Source organism: Engraulis encrasicolus, chromosome 1, assembly GCF_034702125.1.
Source record: "Engraulis encrasicolus isolate BLACKSEA-1 chromosome 1, IST_EnEncr_1.0, whole genome shotgun sequence".
Lineage (NCBI taxonomy): Eukaryota > Metazoa > Chordata > Actinopteri > Clupeiformes > Engraulidae > Engraulis > Engraulis encrasicolus.
In genome coordinates, this window is record NC_085857.1 from 27640158 (window position 1) to 27657605 (window position 17448).

General features: G+C 42.6%; 1 protein-coding gene across 4 annotated transcripts in view; it reads left to right on the forward strand.

Moving 5' to 3' along the window:
* kif16ba (kinesin family member 16Ba) overlaps window positions 1–17448 on the forward strand; it is a 64871-nt gene that overhangs the window by 43538 nt on the left and 3885 nt on the right. For 2 of the 4 annotated variants that reach the window (XM_063199509.1, XM_063199526.1), the window contains 10 exons: window positions 991–1167; window positions 2130–2249; window positions 2966–3088; window positions 4113–4306; window positions 4670–4873; window positions 5867–5957; window positions 8021–8038; window positions 8814–8864; window positions 11571–11696; window positions 14289–14378. In XM_063199509.1, the coding sequence (XP_063055579.1) occupies window positions 991–1167; window positions 2130–2249; window positions 2966–3088; window positions 4113–4306; window positions 4670–4873; window positions 5867–5957; window positions 8021–8038; window positions 8814–8864; window positions 11571–11696; window positions 14289–14378 (1194 nt within the window). The remainder of the gene's footprint in view (window positions 1–990; window positions 1168–2129; window positions 2250–2965; window positions 3089–4112; window positions 4307–4669; window positions 4874–5866; window positions 5958–8020; window positions 8039–8813; window positions 8865–11570; window positions 11697–14288; window positions 14379–17448) is intronic. The other 2 variants (XM_063199518.1, XM_063199534.1) reach the window with 1 other exon arrangement.

Genomic DNA, 17448 nt, shown 5'->3' on the forward strand with positions numbered 1-17448 from the left:
TATATATAGTTTGAGGGACTTTTTATGCCTTTATTTTGATAGGACAGTATGAGAAGGTGACAGGAAAGTGGGACAGAAAGACGGGGTGGGATCGGGAAATGACCCCAGCCGGACTCGAACCAGGGTCCCCGTGGGCATGCAAGCCCAAATGTGGGGGGTAGGGATGCAAATTATCGATCAATTCATTAATCATTAGTTGATAGCCTTATCGATCGACTTACGATTAATTGATAAGCAGCGTTTTTCCCCCGAAATTTCAGTTTTGCGAAAAAAAACCCCACTAAATCTCAAAATTTTAATTAAAAATTGAGATAAAATATTACATTTAAATTCATTCTATATAAATTCTTTAATCCAAAGGTGATTTAAATATTCCCACCCCTCTTCACACACACTCTTCACATGCCCATTTCACCTGGGTCTCCTGTCAGTTGAATTGTCGATTAATTGCGATTAATGTTTTTTAATCGATTAATGCATTGATCGATTAAAGTCGATTAATCGATTAATCATTTGCATCCCTAGTGGGGGGCATAGCGCGCTGCGCCACAGCGCTCCCCCAAACCAGCTTTGCTTTTTCAACAACACCACCAACAAAAACCTTTCCCAAATAAGGGTGGAAATATTTTTGATATGCCATGGCAACTCCAACAGCCACGGTGGGCCAAAACACTACGAAACATCACGTTTCAGCACCAAGGCCAGCGTCGCTGTTGTGGATGTCGTGTTAAACGTTCTCCCCAGGCATTGAAACATATATTTCTCACTGTTCTAAACCAGGGTGTTTTCAGGGTGCAGTCAAGTAAGGAAGTGGTGTGCACATCCAAGATGCATGTGCAGGACAAAATGTGCAATGAAGCTATGGAAATAAGTCTGAATAGTCTGATGAAGAGTGTGTTGCTCGAAAACCTTCTCTTGGGGGGAAAAAAAATTAAAAGCAGAACGGGAGGAAGTGTGGAGGATATTCAACTTCATTTTTCCTGGTTTCAGGGTTCGTCGGCGTTGCCCTCGGCAGCAGACCTGGCCATTCAGGAGGAGCAGCAGCTGCAGCAGCAGCAGCGCGTCCAGCAGGCGGAGCAGAGGCTCCTGGTGAAGGAGAGGCAGCTGGCCTGTCTTACCGAGAGCCAACTACCAGCCCTGCTGGAGGACAGACAGAGGGCCAAGGAGGTATAATATACAATATACTGTATATTTATGTATAGATAAGGTATACTACCTCATTAAGTGAAAGCCAGAGCAGAGATAACTGGTGAAGGAGAGGCAGCTGGCCTGTCTTACCGAGAGCCAACTACCAGCCCTGGTAGAGGACAGACAGAGAGCCAAGGAGGTATAATATATAGAGATGCACCGGATCCTGATTTTTAGGATCCTGCCGGATACCGGATCCACTGCTTAAGATCCTGCCGGATCCGGAACCGGATACCGGATCCTACGAAAGGGTTGAAACACATAGCCAACTCGCACACTTTTTATTACTTTGGCGCAAACTATTTTTAAGACTCATTGGCTTACTGCCACACTGCCTTCAATGGCTGCTTCCAAAGGGCTTTCACTCCATGCAGCGATTGGGGTTGTGAAAGACTTACTGATTAGGCCTAGGCTACTTAAAAAGTAGCGATGCCCCAGATCCTGATTTTTAGGTAACTGCCGGATACTGGATCCACTGCTTAAGATCCTGCCGGATACCGGATCCACTGCTTAAGATCCTGCCGGATCCGGATAGCCTGAAAAACCCTATTATCCTGCCGGATCCGGAACCGGATCTTGGATCCTGTACATCTCTAATAATATACAATATAATGTATATTTATGTATAGGTAAGGTATACTACCTCATTAAGTGAAAAGCCAGAGCAGAGATAACTGGTGAAGGAGAGGCATCTACCAGCGGAGAGCCAACCACCAGCCCTGGTTGAGGACAGACAGACAGAGTGCCAAAGAGGTATCATTGCCTAAATTCGCTACTTTCTAAGCCTCTATGAAATGCAGCCAAAGGAGATAGGTCTGGGTGTTAAGGAAATAAATCTAGAGCGTTTAAGTTATACTGACCCATTAAGTGAAGAGCTAAAAGCCAGAGCTAAAAGAGGCTACGATCCCATAATTGATGCTGATGTTGAACTCCCGTCCCAGGTGCTGGAGCGTGTGGAGAGGGATGGAGAGGGGGGAGCAGGCCTGGAGGAGCTGGGGCCGCTAGGGGAGGAGCTCTCCCTGGAACACGTGGAGAGGGACCTGGACAACACACTCTACCAGGTGAGCAGAAACTGCAACTGTCATACTTCCATTTTTACTGTCACATTCAGACAAAGATAAAGTTAAGTGTTTCCAAACTTGTTCAGACCGAGGACCACTTTGTCCCCCCAAAAATGTTCAGGGACCACCTGTCAACTGAATTGATAGTTGACTGGTGCTAATTTGACACTGCTAATTTAGATGCGGATCACTTACTTTTCATTCAAATTACAAGGCTGTCTTGTTACGGTGAAAATATGACTTCAGCTATGTTTACCTTTGTAATACTGTTATAAATATAGCCTACTGCTAGCTATGTCTTGGAAAAGTAGAAATGTCCTTGCGGACCAGGACAACACCCTCTACCAGGTAAGCAGAAACGGCAACTGTCTCTCCACAGTGCCAGTGCTGAGCATAATGGTAATAACAACAATAGTAATAGTAATAATAATAATAATGATAATAACAATAAGTGAAAGTGTACGCCCAACTCGGAAACTCCCATCTACCATTCTCATTGTGACACGACACTCCACAGCACACAAGTGCACACTGCACGCAACAAAATTGCATTTATGCCTCACCCGTGCAAAAGGGGCAGCCCCCCAAAAGGCGCCCAAAAGGGAGCAGTGCGGCGGGACGATACCATGCTCAGGAGGAGGATGGGGGGAAAGCACTGGTTATTTACTCCCCCCACCAACCTGTGATGATGATGATGCATTTTATTTGCTCTGTAGGTGGAGAAGGAGTTGGAGGAGAATGAGGAGCGCTTGTCCCTCCACAGCGCCAGTGCTGAGCACCTGCAGCAGCTGAGGGAGACCTACGAGTTCGCAGCACACGTGGCACGCCAGGAGGAGAAGGTGAGGAGGAGTAACTGGGCAAATACACAGGCCGCGACAAGAGCGAGGCGAGCGACGGAAGTAATTGACTTTGTATTGAGTCGCGCGACAAAAGCGATTCTGGAGACTACAGGCGATTCGCACGCCGAGAGCGACAGTTTGTAGTTGAACTCCTGGCTATGTTACGCTAATGAGCTATGACACGGTTCAGCGACAGCCGCGACAGCCAATGACTGTATAGAGGTCAGTGACCACAGCCAATGGGAATGTTAGAATGCTTGCCTTCTGCTTGTAACGGACATACTCTAGTTGCTTCAATCGCTCATATCGCTTGCTGCTGCACAGAAGCGATTCTCTGTTGCTTCAATCGCGTCGTGGCCTGTGTATTTGCCCGGTAATAAAGCTACGTGTGCACCAAGAGTGACCTACACTACCTGAACGATGCAAGTCATTATTTCTCTAAATAGGATTGGCGAATAAAGCGTCCAAAACAAGCTAATGTGGTGGTAATGTGCTATGACGCGGTTTGGCGAAAACCAATTGGAATGTCCATATCTCAGAATGTCCCAGGCTGGCAATGTCATGTCCAAAACAAATAGAGTGGAATCTCCAATCTAAAGCCCACCTCCTTAACCATAAAGCTACGTTCACACATCGCTACTAGTTACTCGCTCAGCAAGTCAATAGAATGTCCATGTGTTCCAGCAAGGCGAGTAGGCGGGGAGAGTAAAAGCAATGCGAGATAAAAAAATATTTTAAGAAATATATGAAGAGCTCTTTTCCAAAACGCTATATCCACCATTTTTGACTTTTTGCATTTTAATATTGGAATTGACAGTTAAGATGTCCTATCATCTATGTGAGAATTCTTCCCATTCAAATATTTTGAGAACATACTTTAAAACCTCTATAAAATGCCTTCTGCAATGCATTTCAATTGAATGCCCAATACAGAAATGTCAATTTCCCAACATTCTATAAAATGGATATATCTCATTTTGGAAAAGAGCTCTTCATATGTTGAAATGCAAAAATATATCTCCAGGTGCGCAGGAAGGAGCGCGAGATCCTGGAGTCGCGGGAGCGCCAGCAGAGGGAGGCGCTGGCCGAGGCCGTGGCCCGCCTGGAGAGGAGGCACTCGGCCCTACGGCGCTCCACGTCCCTGGAGCCGGAGGAGGAGACCTCACAGCAGCAGGAGACGCACAGTGCAGGAGGAGCACCGGAGAGTGACCAGCAGAGGTGAGGAGGAGGTGTTGTAGTCATAGAGATACTGTCTTTGTCCTAAAGAGAGAGAGAGAGAGACCTGCCTAGAGCTGAATGTATGTAAGAGTGGGCTATATATGGTTGATATATGTGTAATGATGTGTGTAATGTCATGTGTGTAATGTCTTCTGTATTTATGTATGTACAGTATGTATGTATGCTACTTGACACCTTTAATTCCCCCCTGGGATCAATACATGATACTCTACTCTCCTAAAGGTGGATGATGGATTACAAACCTTTGTTCTCTCTCTCTCTCTCTCTCTCTCTCTCTCTCTCTCTCTCTCTCTCTCCCTCTCCCTCTCCCTCTCTCTCCCTCCCTCCCTCTCTGTCCTCCAGGGTGGAGCGAGAGATCAGGCAGCTGCGGCGGCATCTTAGTGAGAGTGAGGGTGGTAGCACCAGCAGTAGTTGTGGTGGTGGTGGTGGTGGTGGTGGTCGTGGTGGGCTGTGCCACAGCAGCGCTACTGATGACAAGAGCAGCAGGAGCAGCTCTCCAGCCTCCCCCATACAGGGACCACTGGGGAACCCCACCACGGATGACAGGTACACTATACTTGCACTGTTTTAATTGCAAATTTACAGTACATGCACTCGCATTGGCATTGGCATTGGCACACACACACACACACACACACACACACACACACACACACACACACACACACACACACACACACACACACACACACACACACACACACACACACTCGAGCTCGAGCTCACAGATGACAGGTACGCGTATACTATTTACATGCATTCACATTCACATTCGCAATCGCTCACATACACACACACGCTCACGCGCACACACACGCGCACACACACACACACACACACACACACACACACACACACACACACACACACACACACACACACACACACACACACACACACAGGGACCACTAGGGATCCTGCCCATCACAAATGACAGGTACACATATACTATTTACATGCATTCGCATTTTCATTCGCATTCGCAATCACTCTCACACACACACACAGACACACACACACACACACAGACACACACACACAGCAGCTCTCCAGCATCACCCCTATACAGGGACCATTAAAGATGCTGCCCACCACAGATGACTGGTGCGCGCGCGCGCACACACACACACACACACACACACACACACACACACACACACACACACACACACACACACACACACACACACACACACACACACACACACACACACACACACACACACACACACACGCACACACGCACATACACACCTGATGAAAGGTCAGGTCAGGATACGTTTACACCGACTGCTGGCATCACTGTAGAAGCTGCTAACTATTGACATATTGTTGAAATATCAGGCGTGGTGCACAGTTAACATTTGTATTCATTATTTCTAGCTTAAAACGCTGAAATGCGCGCACACACAGACACAGACACAGTGACACACACACACACACACACACACAGAGACACACACACACAGACACACACACTGCTGGAACCTGTGAAAGTACTCAACACCCACTTTGACCTTGTGACCTTCTGTGTTGCAGGATAAATGCCTACATCGAGGAGGAGGTGCAGAGGAGACTGAAGAAACTCAACCTCTTGAATGGCGACCTAGACCACTCCAGGAACCTCAGGGTAAGGTTTTTTAAACCTACACAATTATTATTTACTATTTATATCTATTATCTATAAAGTCAAGTCAAGTCAGCTTTATTGTCAATTTCCTCTAGACTCAAGGTGTGGACATAGACAATTAGACATAGACAGTGCAAATACATTACACCTAGTGTACATATACAATACCCATACAGACATATAAAGTGCAAGACTGGGCAACAGCAGACATACATAGAACATATATTAAAAAGAGGTAGTGATGTGCATTCCAGTTATGTCCTATTGTGACGATTCTGACGTAGTGATGGTAGCATTGTAAAATAATAAAGCATAATTGAATACTAAATATCCACATCTGGCATTGCTGCTGATGTTGATGTTCCTGCTGTGGCCTACTGTGGCACCAGTCTAGGATAGGACTGCAAACAAACATGGCTGTATCTACCATTGAGGACACAGAGGTCATGTCCTCTGTATTTTCATTTTCAGTTATTTAAAATTTATCTACGATGAAAATCGATATATGATCAACAATGATAAAATTCACTCTATATACGCCACCCCCATTTATCCTCAAGGTAGTGATTAATGACAACAAACTGAAGTGTTTGAAGCAAATGTACAGTATGCAGTACAGCACGCAGTATTTGAAAATGACTGGTTACGACCCTGACTGCAAACTGTATTATAGACTGAGACTGAGACTCAGAGAGCGTTTTTTTTCTCTCCATTTTATGTTTGCAGTCCTTTTTACGCGCACCCAAAGTGGTTTATTTTACTTTAGAAGTTGAGCATGCCCATCAATGCTAGACCAGTCTACGGCTGCTCTCTGTGTACATAAAAACCAAAGTGAACCCATTTTGATCAAATTTGCCTGTTCAAAATGGCACCAAATGCTGACATACCTTCAAACTACCTTTACCTTTATCTTGGTCAGCGTCCCTTCCCTACCCCCTTTGAATAAACAAACCACTCTGGCCCTGACCAAAGCCAATAAACCACTAATGACGGACACTGCCAATACAGCTCGTTTACAGAATTAGGGGAAATTGGTGTCATTACTTCTATTGCCATTCCCTATGAGCTTGGAAAATTATCTTAAGGGCTGTCTCTTTATTGCTATATCTATTAGCCCCCTGCTCTATTGGTTATCACAGTGTAGCGTTAGCGTAGCATGGCAATTGGTGCTTCATAGAGGCCTGGACTGGCATACAGGGTATTTCCCGACAGGCTGACGGTGCGTTGAGGGGCTGTTTGCTGTTTGTTTTGAGACTGGCCCACAATTTCGAAAAATGCCGGGGCCTGTAGTTGTTCCCAGTTCAGCCCTGGCGTCATGGCAGATGAGTCTCATTAGCCCCCTGCTCTGTTGCTCATCATCAGTGTTGCCAGATGGAAAACGCTGAGCTCTCGTACCAAGACCTCAAAATTATCATTTCTGGGGGTTTTATTTTGGGAAGAAATGATTGTACATGAACCAAATGGTTGTTTGAGGAAACTGAAAGAAAACTCAAAATGATCGTACATCATGTTTTTTTTATCGTGCAGAGGGCAGAATTATGGTACAAATATGATAATTATCATACATCTGGCAACACTGGTCATTACCGTAGCGTAGCGTGGCAAATGGTGCTCCCTTTGCAGACGACACTGATGAGACCATTTGCATGGTGAATGCTGCAATGCAACAAAGCAGACACATAATGAGGCCCATAACCTGTGGCAAAATAAACAGAGCTATAAACTGTTGTCGGTCTTGCACATCAAGGGTGGGTTCAATGAAGGAGGGTTTATATTCCGTTGTTGTTTGTCATCAGAGAAAATCCGCAGGTGGCTTGAGGATGAGGCTTGAAATGAATCGAGATGAATATGCAGTAGCATAGTCATGATGACCCAGTAGGACAATTTGATCACTTGGCTCAATCGCTGAATTGATGAAGTAGGCTACTGTAATTATTACGTATTTGTATAATTATATCCGATTTGGTTCTAATACATGCACAGTGACTGGCCTTGTGAGATCTAGATTCTGTAATAAATCTTTCTGAAGTGTTTGGTCTAACGTGCTCTTAAAACCTCTACAGGAGGATTCACCAGTTAGCGTAAGTATCCTTATGACGGTGCAGTGGGCCTTGACCTGTTTAGCGGGTAATTGCTTCGTAGTAATAATAATCGGGTTGAACTTGTAACACACTGGGATGCTTTTTCTGTGTCTTTAATTTGCATGTGTCACTCACAATTCACCTTTTAATATATCCACTGGTCTGGAGCGCCCTACAGTTAACTATGGTTTGGTTCATAAAGCATTACTATCCTACTGTCTTTATTAGGAACCATTACATTACATTACATTACATTACATTACATTGAATTTGGCAGACGCTCTAAAACCAAAGCGACTTTCAAATGAGGACATAATCATAGCCAACATCACTAGCACTTTGCATCTGTTAGTGATGTTGGCTATGATTATGTCCTGGTTTGAAAGTCGCCTTGGTCTTAAAGCGTCTGCCAAATGCAATGTAATGTAATGGTTCCTAATAAAGACAGCAGGCTAGTCATGCTGTATGGCTTGGATGCACTGGTGATTGTGGAAGGCTTAGTGTTTATAATTTCTTGAATTATATGTTTTCCTGCCACTTCCTTTCAATTCACTGATGCACATGTGGGGAGACGAATAATGCTTTGGCGCTGTTTTAATTATTGCTTGCTGGCGTGCCTGGGAAAAATGATCACAGTTTGGTAGTGTTTCTTAGGTGATGTTTTTATCTGAAATGATGAACTATTATGAATCACTATTATGAATAAACGATACAATTGTTTATTATTATTATTATTATGAATGATGACAGATGGCATGTGGTTCTATTGTTCTAGGACGACGAGAAGCTGAACAACAGAGTTGACTACAGAAGACTGAAGTATGAGGTATGTTGTCACACTTTTTGTTTCCTTTATCGTCTCTAATCTCCAGTTGGAGTTGTGAATCAAAATGTTGCATTTAATTTTGCATCATGAAGACAAAAAAGCAAATTTCTGCTTCATATCGGAATCGCATTGCTAGTCAATCATCTGAAGGTGGCATGAATATATCGGGAGCATCAGCATCACACATCTGGAAGACTTTCAGGAAATTTTGGACAATCTCTGAAAGAACCGAAAGATGCATCTTGTAGCAAAATGTCAGTCTCGTCAGTAAGTGGCAAGATTAAAGAGAAACCTAAGGAGGGTGGGCTCTCTCAGCCATCAGGAAGGTTCACAAGTGATTAAGGGGAAGCTGGCTGATGTGTTGAAATAGCAAAGGGTATTATTGCACTGAAAACACTATAGAAATACTCAATTGAACATTTGTGCCAGCACCCTCAGAGTTTAAATAATTAAGAAAGAGTGACGCCTGCTCCAAGCGGAAAATTGAAATGGCAAAGGGCAATTCAACACATGAGACACAAGAGATGTTCAGCGTTTTGCCAGCAGGGTCTACCAACAGCACAGACTTCAATGTTTCTTTCCAATCTCAGACCAGTGACACCAATGGGGTTTGTCTGTAGTGTGGAAGATGGCTTCGTAGCAAAGACACAGATGCAGCGGAAGTGATCAAACACGTCTGTAATTAGATGTTGTGATCATGCATAATGTATCACATTCCTCAGGAAAAGACATTTGTACTTTTCCACTAAATATATGCCTGGAGTTGCAGAATACCTTAACACTTTTGTGAGCTGTTACACATTGGATGTTCCTAAAATGTTGTTACATAGTCATTGGACGTTCCTAAAATTATGTTACATACTACATAGTAACATCATATTTAAAAGCATGACTCATTGCTAACCTATATCTTATGACATGACCCATGCATGTCCAAGAGATCTCCCATCTTGCCCCTCTGTGGAATGTATGTTTGGTAGTGTCTAGGGATACACCGATACCACTTTTTTGAAAACCGATACAAGTACAAGTAAATTAATGTGTGTACTTGCCCATACCGATACCTTTTTCCACCAACATACAATGAAAAAAAATGCATGGCCTTGTTTTTTTCCACCTGTGATATTTTTTTATTGTCCATTTCCATGTAGATTTAAATGTTAGTAAATGTTTGAGGCAGCGCTTTTTTCTCATGCTGCTTTCAAGTCTACTGAACGTGACGAGATTTTGCATTGTTTCGTGTAATAGCAGTATCGTGCCTGGTATCGGCAAGTGTTTGACGAGTACGAGTACGAGTATAATGAGCAAGTATCTGTGCCATCCCTAGTAGTGTCGCAGTTGGCAGCAACACCTATTCTCTGTAGCCACCCACTCTGGTTACCAAGGCAACATGTCAGAACATGGATGCCCGTGGGTCACGTTCAGTATAAAAGGGAAGTTATATCACATGACCTTATAAGGGAATATGCCATACATATATGTTCAAAGAAACATGCACATTTCTGTGCATACATTTCTGTCTGGTTCACTTGATGGGTTAATGACATGGTGCTCTGAACAAATTAGCAGCAATGTGGGTGAATAAATCAACAGATCTGTTGAATATGTGATGTTCATAGGGTTGGAATGGGATGAAAGCTTGATATACTGTAATTTTCAGTGGATTTCCTCCCCAAAGTGGAACTAGCCTCGGAATCTAGATGCCCCTAGTGGCCGAAAATTCAATTTGGGTTTAGCTCTCTAGGCTTAAGTGGAACATGATGACTCCTTGATTTAATTTGTGGAGTGGATGATGTTCACTTTTTCTGCACAGAAGTTTAGAACTTTTATGATAATAATGTTCATGTATCTCAGTTTTGTTTCAAAAGGACATATTGGTAGAAGATCCTTTATTGAATTCTGTTGTCATTTGCGAGCACTGTGTCAGGCGGACCTACCTCTGCAGATGATATCTGCAATATTTGTCAAAGGTGTGTGTGTGTGTGTGTGTGTGTGTGTGTGTGTGTGTGTGTGTGTGTGTGTGTGTGTGTGTGTGTGTGTGTGTGTGTGTGTGCGCGCGTGTGTGTGCGTGTGTGTGCGTGTGTGTGTGTGTGTGTGTGCGCGTGCGTGCGTGCGTGCGTATGTGTGAGAGAGAGAGAGAGAGAACATAAATTATGTATTATTATCTGCGGTGATTATACATGTATCCTGTGGGTTGTGCAATAATGATCAAAGGAAATTACCCATACCTCCTCTGTAAAGATTAAATAAAGATTTGTTTTTTAATTGCAACACGGTGATGAAATGGGTCGTTTGTGTCATGCTCCTGATTATTCCATCTGACTCCTTCTCTTTTCAGCTGACTATTTTGCATTTTTGGCAAACCATTTTATGCTAATATACGAAACGTGATTAAGGAATAGCTGAATGATTCAATATTAGGGATGTTTTTCATGCTGCTAACATGTTACAAAATCAATTAATCTTTCTTTCTTTCTTTCTTTCTTTCTTTCTTTCTTTCTTTCTTTCTTTCTTTCTTTCTTTCTTTCTTTCTTTCTTTCTTTCTTTCTTTCTTTCTTTCTTTCTTTCCCTCTTTGTTTGTTTGTTTGTTTCTTTCTTTCTGTGGTCCCTCCTCTCCCCTCTCATTCCTTCTCTCTTGTCCTTTCCCTTCCCTTTTCCCCCTCCTCCTTCCTTCTGTTTTCGCTCCTCCGTGGTTGCCTCCTTCAGCAGCGCATGGTGACTGTTCCCCTGGGCCCGTCCCCAGAGAGCCTGAAGGACCCGGTGAAGATCAGCATCCCCCGCTACGTGCTGCGCGGACAGGGGAAAGACGAGCACTTCGAGTTCGAAGTCAAGGTCAGATATGACATATTTGCTGTATATAGTACCATAATGCCAGTAGTAGTAGTAGTAGTAGTGCTGGTGGTGGTGGTGGTAGTGGTGCAAGTAGTAGTGGTAGTCAGGGTGCGATTTGTAGGGGGGGATGGGGGGGATTGTCCCCCCTTCTGGTTTTGATATCGCCACTTTTTTTATATATTTTTAATCACAGTTTAATGACATTCCATTGATATTACTTAAACTCTGAAACACATCCCCCCTTCTGGTTTTTCGACAAATCACACCCTGGTGGTAGTAGTAGTGGTGGTGGTGCTAGTAGTGGTAGTAGTAGTACCGGTAGTAGTAGTGGTACTAGTAGTAGTACTAGTAGTAACGCTGCTGCGGGGACAGGGAAAAGATGAGCACTTTGAGTTTGAAGTCAAGGACTGATTCTCTAATTCGGCTACACTTTTAAGTCAGTGGATTTTATTTGGCAATTCCACTAACTATTAACTGCATCCAATGATGTTTTGGACATTAGAAAACATTTATCTTTCATATAATACAGAAAGTGTAGACATAGCATTATTTCCCTCAGCAAGAATGAATATTTAATACTGGTTTTGGGTGTTTTCATGCCGTCCTGTTTTCCAAATGTCAGATTCAGTCTTCATATTAGCATGTAAAGAAACTTGTTTTGCCCAAGACGATTGCAAATGTTGATTCACAGTAATCATCACAATATGACAAAACTGTCAGAGAGACCACTGTCCTTTCCATTATACATGAAATTTGCCATTTTGTGTGTGTCCACAAAAACTGTGTTAACCGTGTCACGGTCTGAAACCACCTCCATAAATCAGTAATGGTTTGGTCTCAGGCCATACGAATAACATCACGTGATGTCATAACCTCTTTGGCAGGATACGGGAAGACTTTTTGGTAAATTTTGAGCTCCATCCTTCCATAATTTAATCCATTCTTTTTCATGTTCTCATAGCGGGAAAATTGCCTGTCAACTGTGTTATCAACATATTCATAAGAATCTGAATTAGAAATCACATGTAGAAAAACACAGATAAAGCATACAGATACATGAATTGATTAAGGTGTTGTGGTGGAACTTCTGAGGTCCTCAGTTAGCACAACACCATAAAAATGGCTGAAATGTCAACGGTGTTACCGTCAATGGTGTTACAATTAAGTATGACAGTCAGGGTTTCCAGATGAGGCTGATGATTTCCAGCCCAAAAAATGTTCAAAATCCGCCCTAAAAACCCGCCCAATTCTATTGATTTATATGGCAGTGGGAAGGTTTTTCTGATAGATGCCATTTTTACCCGCACACAGCCATCCTAAGCAGCAACACTGGTGACAGTTGAGGAGGAGTATGTTTTGCCAATTTATATCCATATTGACAGACAAACAAACAAAATAATTTGTGTTCTAGGGAGATGGGTTTGTCTGCTCTGTTTTTTCTCCTAAAAAAGTGCCGACTTGTTCCCCTGCACTGTTAACCGTAACACAGTTGAGTAACACGGTTGACTGTTTTGAAAGTGTTTTTGCGCTATTGATCCCTTATGTGTTGGAAAAATCCTATGAACATACACTAGGGATTATCTCTGGAGAAGGAAGTCTTGTGTAAGGAGGGTGACTATATTCAAATCAGACGTTACAGGGATTTATGATGAAAAATGTGTCAGTCTGTATCACAGTAACCCATAAAATCCTACTTATGAAGCTCAACAATCACATTTTCTATATCAGTTGCACAGATTAATGACAACATTACTGCTAAGGGACATAAGCACTTTCAAACATACATTGTTTCAACTCTGTAGTATTTTTATATATGTTTGAAATGACATAGTATTTGTCCATAACACTGTTGACAAAATAATTAAGCAAATGTTCGCTTTCATTACAGTATTTATCAAATGATTTAAGATTAAGCTTGGCAATTTGTTTGTTTGGAAACTTAAATATATACACTATGTAAACATCTAGGTCATTTAGTTGAAAAAAAAATACTGATAATTGACATTTTGCTTTTGCCAAAAGCGTAGGGGAATCGTAGAATCACTCCAAGGTTAGAGGTAACACAACACAACAGTAGTAATTGCACAGTAGTAGGAGGCGTAGCAGTAGTGTTGTGGGGACAGGGGAAAGATGAGCACTTTGAGTTCGAAGTCAAGTTTAGATATAAATATTAGAGATGCACCGGATCCAAGATCCGGTTCCGGATCCGGCAGGATAATAGGGTTTTTCACAGGATCCAGATCCGGTTCCAGGATCCAGGATCCGGTAGCCGAGGCTTTTCAGTCAAAATAGTTTGAGCCAACGTGATAAAAAGGGCCCACGTGTGTGAGTAGGCTATGTGTTTCAACCCTTTCGTAGGATCCGGTATCCGGTTCCGGATCTGGCAGGATCTTAAGCAGTGGATCCGGTATCCGGCAGGATCCTAAAAATCAGGATCCGGTGCATCTCTAATAAATATATACATATATTAGAGACAAATATACACACCACCACCCAACCCGGCACACAATCCCCAGTAGTCGTTGTTGCACTGTTGTAGTAGTAGTGGTAGTAGTAGTGGTAATGATAATATGATAAATTGCTTCCCAACAGATAACCGTGCTAGATGAGACGTGGACCGTGTTCCGACGCTACAGCCGCTTCCGTGAGATGCACAAAACCCTCAAGGTCAAATATCCGGAGGTAAGGAGCTTGAATGACCTTGGAAAAAATAAATTGCAGATGTATTAAATTTAGACTTGAGTTACAGTTTAAATTGGACATTACTGGTAAACTACGTCAAGCTGCAGTGACGCGATCACTGCTGCCCTTGACATCTTTCACATTGAATTTATGTTATGGAATAGTATTTCTTCAATGTTTTGTACCTGGCTCCCTGAGAGGGACTTTCTGTGTATTGTAATGACCCCGTCTTTTTGTGTGTTTGTCCGTGCAATTGATTTGTAAATAACTCCGTAATGGCTTGTTAAGGAATTTGGTTTGTAGACTCGTATGGAGATATACATTAGGGTGCATCAGATGCCCCCTATGAAAAGACATTGCCTTGGCCCTATAGTTAAAATGTTCTACACCCAGTAAAAACACACTGTGTAAAATATTTTGAAATTTGGATGAAGTCTACCGGGGCCACCAGCCCCATGAAAATAGAAAATAATGGTGATAGTCAGAATCTTGGAATAGAAATGGACATTTTGCTGCATAAAGCTACCCAATAAAAAACATATTGTCTCAGCTCTGTGATAAAAATGTTCTATGCACAGTAAAATCACTCTGTGTAAAATATGTTGAAATTTAGATGAATTCTACCGGGTCCACCAGGCCCATGAAAATACAAAATAATGGTGATGGTGATGGGCAACCTGGATTCCAAAGCTGAAGTCCAGTGCCACATATTCCAAATGACATACCTAGTTTTACCTTTCCAGTTAGGGCAATTGGACAGGTAAAACCAGGTAATTTGAAATCTGTGGCACTGGATTGTGGCTTTTGAATCTAGGTTTGCCATTGTCTTAAAACAGAGGTGGACACATTTCGCGTGACACATTTGCCCCAGCCAATATAATGAACCAGCTGAGCCTAATTACCACTTAAGCCAGGTTGATGAGGTAATTAGTGAGATCACCTGTATTGGGAGCACAAACAGAAGGAATATCTAAGCAGGTTGTGTATTCAGTCGATCCACTTACACAGACTTCAGTCTCAGGACAGACTGATGGTCAAACTGCTATATTTAGGCAAATTTGCTCTTTTGCAACACAATATCAATCCTTTGCTGCCTTGGACCACTGCTAGTATCAAGCAAGAGATTGCAAAGCTGCATGACTGTTATATTTGTGTGTTTCACCTGTGGGCCTACAATTCATGGAGGAACATCTGTACCAAAGCTGTGAATGTTCCTTGGAATGCCTAGGCTACAAAGCAGTCAATACAACTGTATTGAAGAGTGCCATTACTTCGTTATCCCATCGCCTGTGGTAGTATTTCAATTTACTCCATCAGATGAGTACCATAACTTACCCGAGAGGCCCTTGGCAATGGACTCTGGACCTGGTGATACCCATGACACTTAACTTAAGCCCACTTAAGTACAGGTTTTGGGAAGCCACTCTTTCCAACATCACATACAGTTTTATTGTATGTACTCTATTGAACTACTGCAGGGATTTCTTAAAAAAAACACAAGTCATTCCAAGGAGCATTCACAGCTTTAGTACAGATGCTCCACCAGGTATTAACAGCTACCTGTACAATCCTGTAGGCCCACAGGTGAAGCACACAAAAGTCATACAACTTCGCAATCTCTTGCTTGATACTGGCAGTGGGTCAGCTGGTTCATTATATTGGCTATATTTGGAATATGTGGCACTGGACTTTGGAATCCAGGTTGCCCATCACTATCACCATTGTTTTGTATTTTCATGGGCCTGGTGGACCCAGTAGAATTAATCTAAATTTCAACACATTTTCCACAGAGTGATTTTACTGTGCATAGAACATTTTTTTATCACACAGCTGAGGCAATATGTTTTTATTGGGTAGCTTTATGCAGCAAAATGTCCATTTATATTCAGGGCTGGACTGGGCGATAAATAGGGCCCGGGCACTTTTGGATTTAAGGAGATTATTAGTGCCGGAGAACTGACTCACTGGTGGGCCCCGCACCCTCATGGGCCCCTATTTTCAGTAATGTAAAAAAAAAAAAAAATGGGGGCCCACGAGGGTGCGGGGCTCACCGGGAAATGCCCGCCATGCCAGATGGCCAGTCCAGCCCTGTTTCTATCCAAGATTTTGACTGTCACCATTATTTTCTATTTTCATGGGGCTGGTGGCCCCGGTAGACTTCATCCAAATTTCAAAATATTTTACACAGAGTGATTTTACTGTGCATAGAACATTTTTATCACAGAGCTGAGACAATATGTTTTTTATTGGGTAGCTTTATGCAGCAAAATGTCCATTTCTATTCCAAGATTCTGACTATCACCATTATTTTCTATTTTCATGGGGCTGGTGGCCCCGGTAGACTTCATCCAAATTTCAAAATATTTTACACAGTGTGTTTTTACTGGGTGTAGAACATTTTAACTATAGGGCCAAGGCGATATCTTTTCATTGGGGGCAACTGATGCACCCTAATATACATTCTTTCTTTTATTACGGTTTCACACAATTTGACGTCACGTCACAATGCCTATGTGTCACTTGGGACTAGGATATTATTGTGCGTTCATTTGGTCTCGTAATTATCGTAAATACCAAATGCCGACATTCGAAGCACACACGCCACCGCTTCTGGTATTTACCACTGGACAACTCGTAGAAAATTTTGATAAACGAGTTTACGAGGTGATGACGTACACAACAGCTGGCTCCACTCTCACCATGGCAACCGCTAAGTTGAAATACTCAAAAAGCGGCATTCAGTATGTTCAGACAGTAATGGTAAATGACAGTGTCAGAAAATATTCAGCATTTTTACCTTTTGACTTCCTAATTCATTTGCTTGCTGTAGCTGATGAACAACAGTCTATAATCGTTGTATTTAAAAAACTGGCCCGAGTCTCACTCTGGTCCGCCATTTTTAATTTGTAAACAACATCAAAAAAGCACATGAACGCAACGCACTTGTAAATACCACCTCGCAACTAGATAATATCGACTTCGGAAGACCACATGAAAGTACCATTATTTAAAAACAAGTCCGACAGGCGGACAAAGATGCGTCCATCTATATGCACTGTCACCTTGTGGA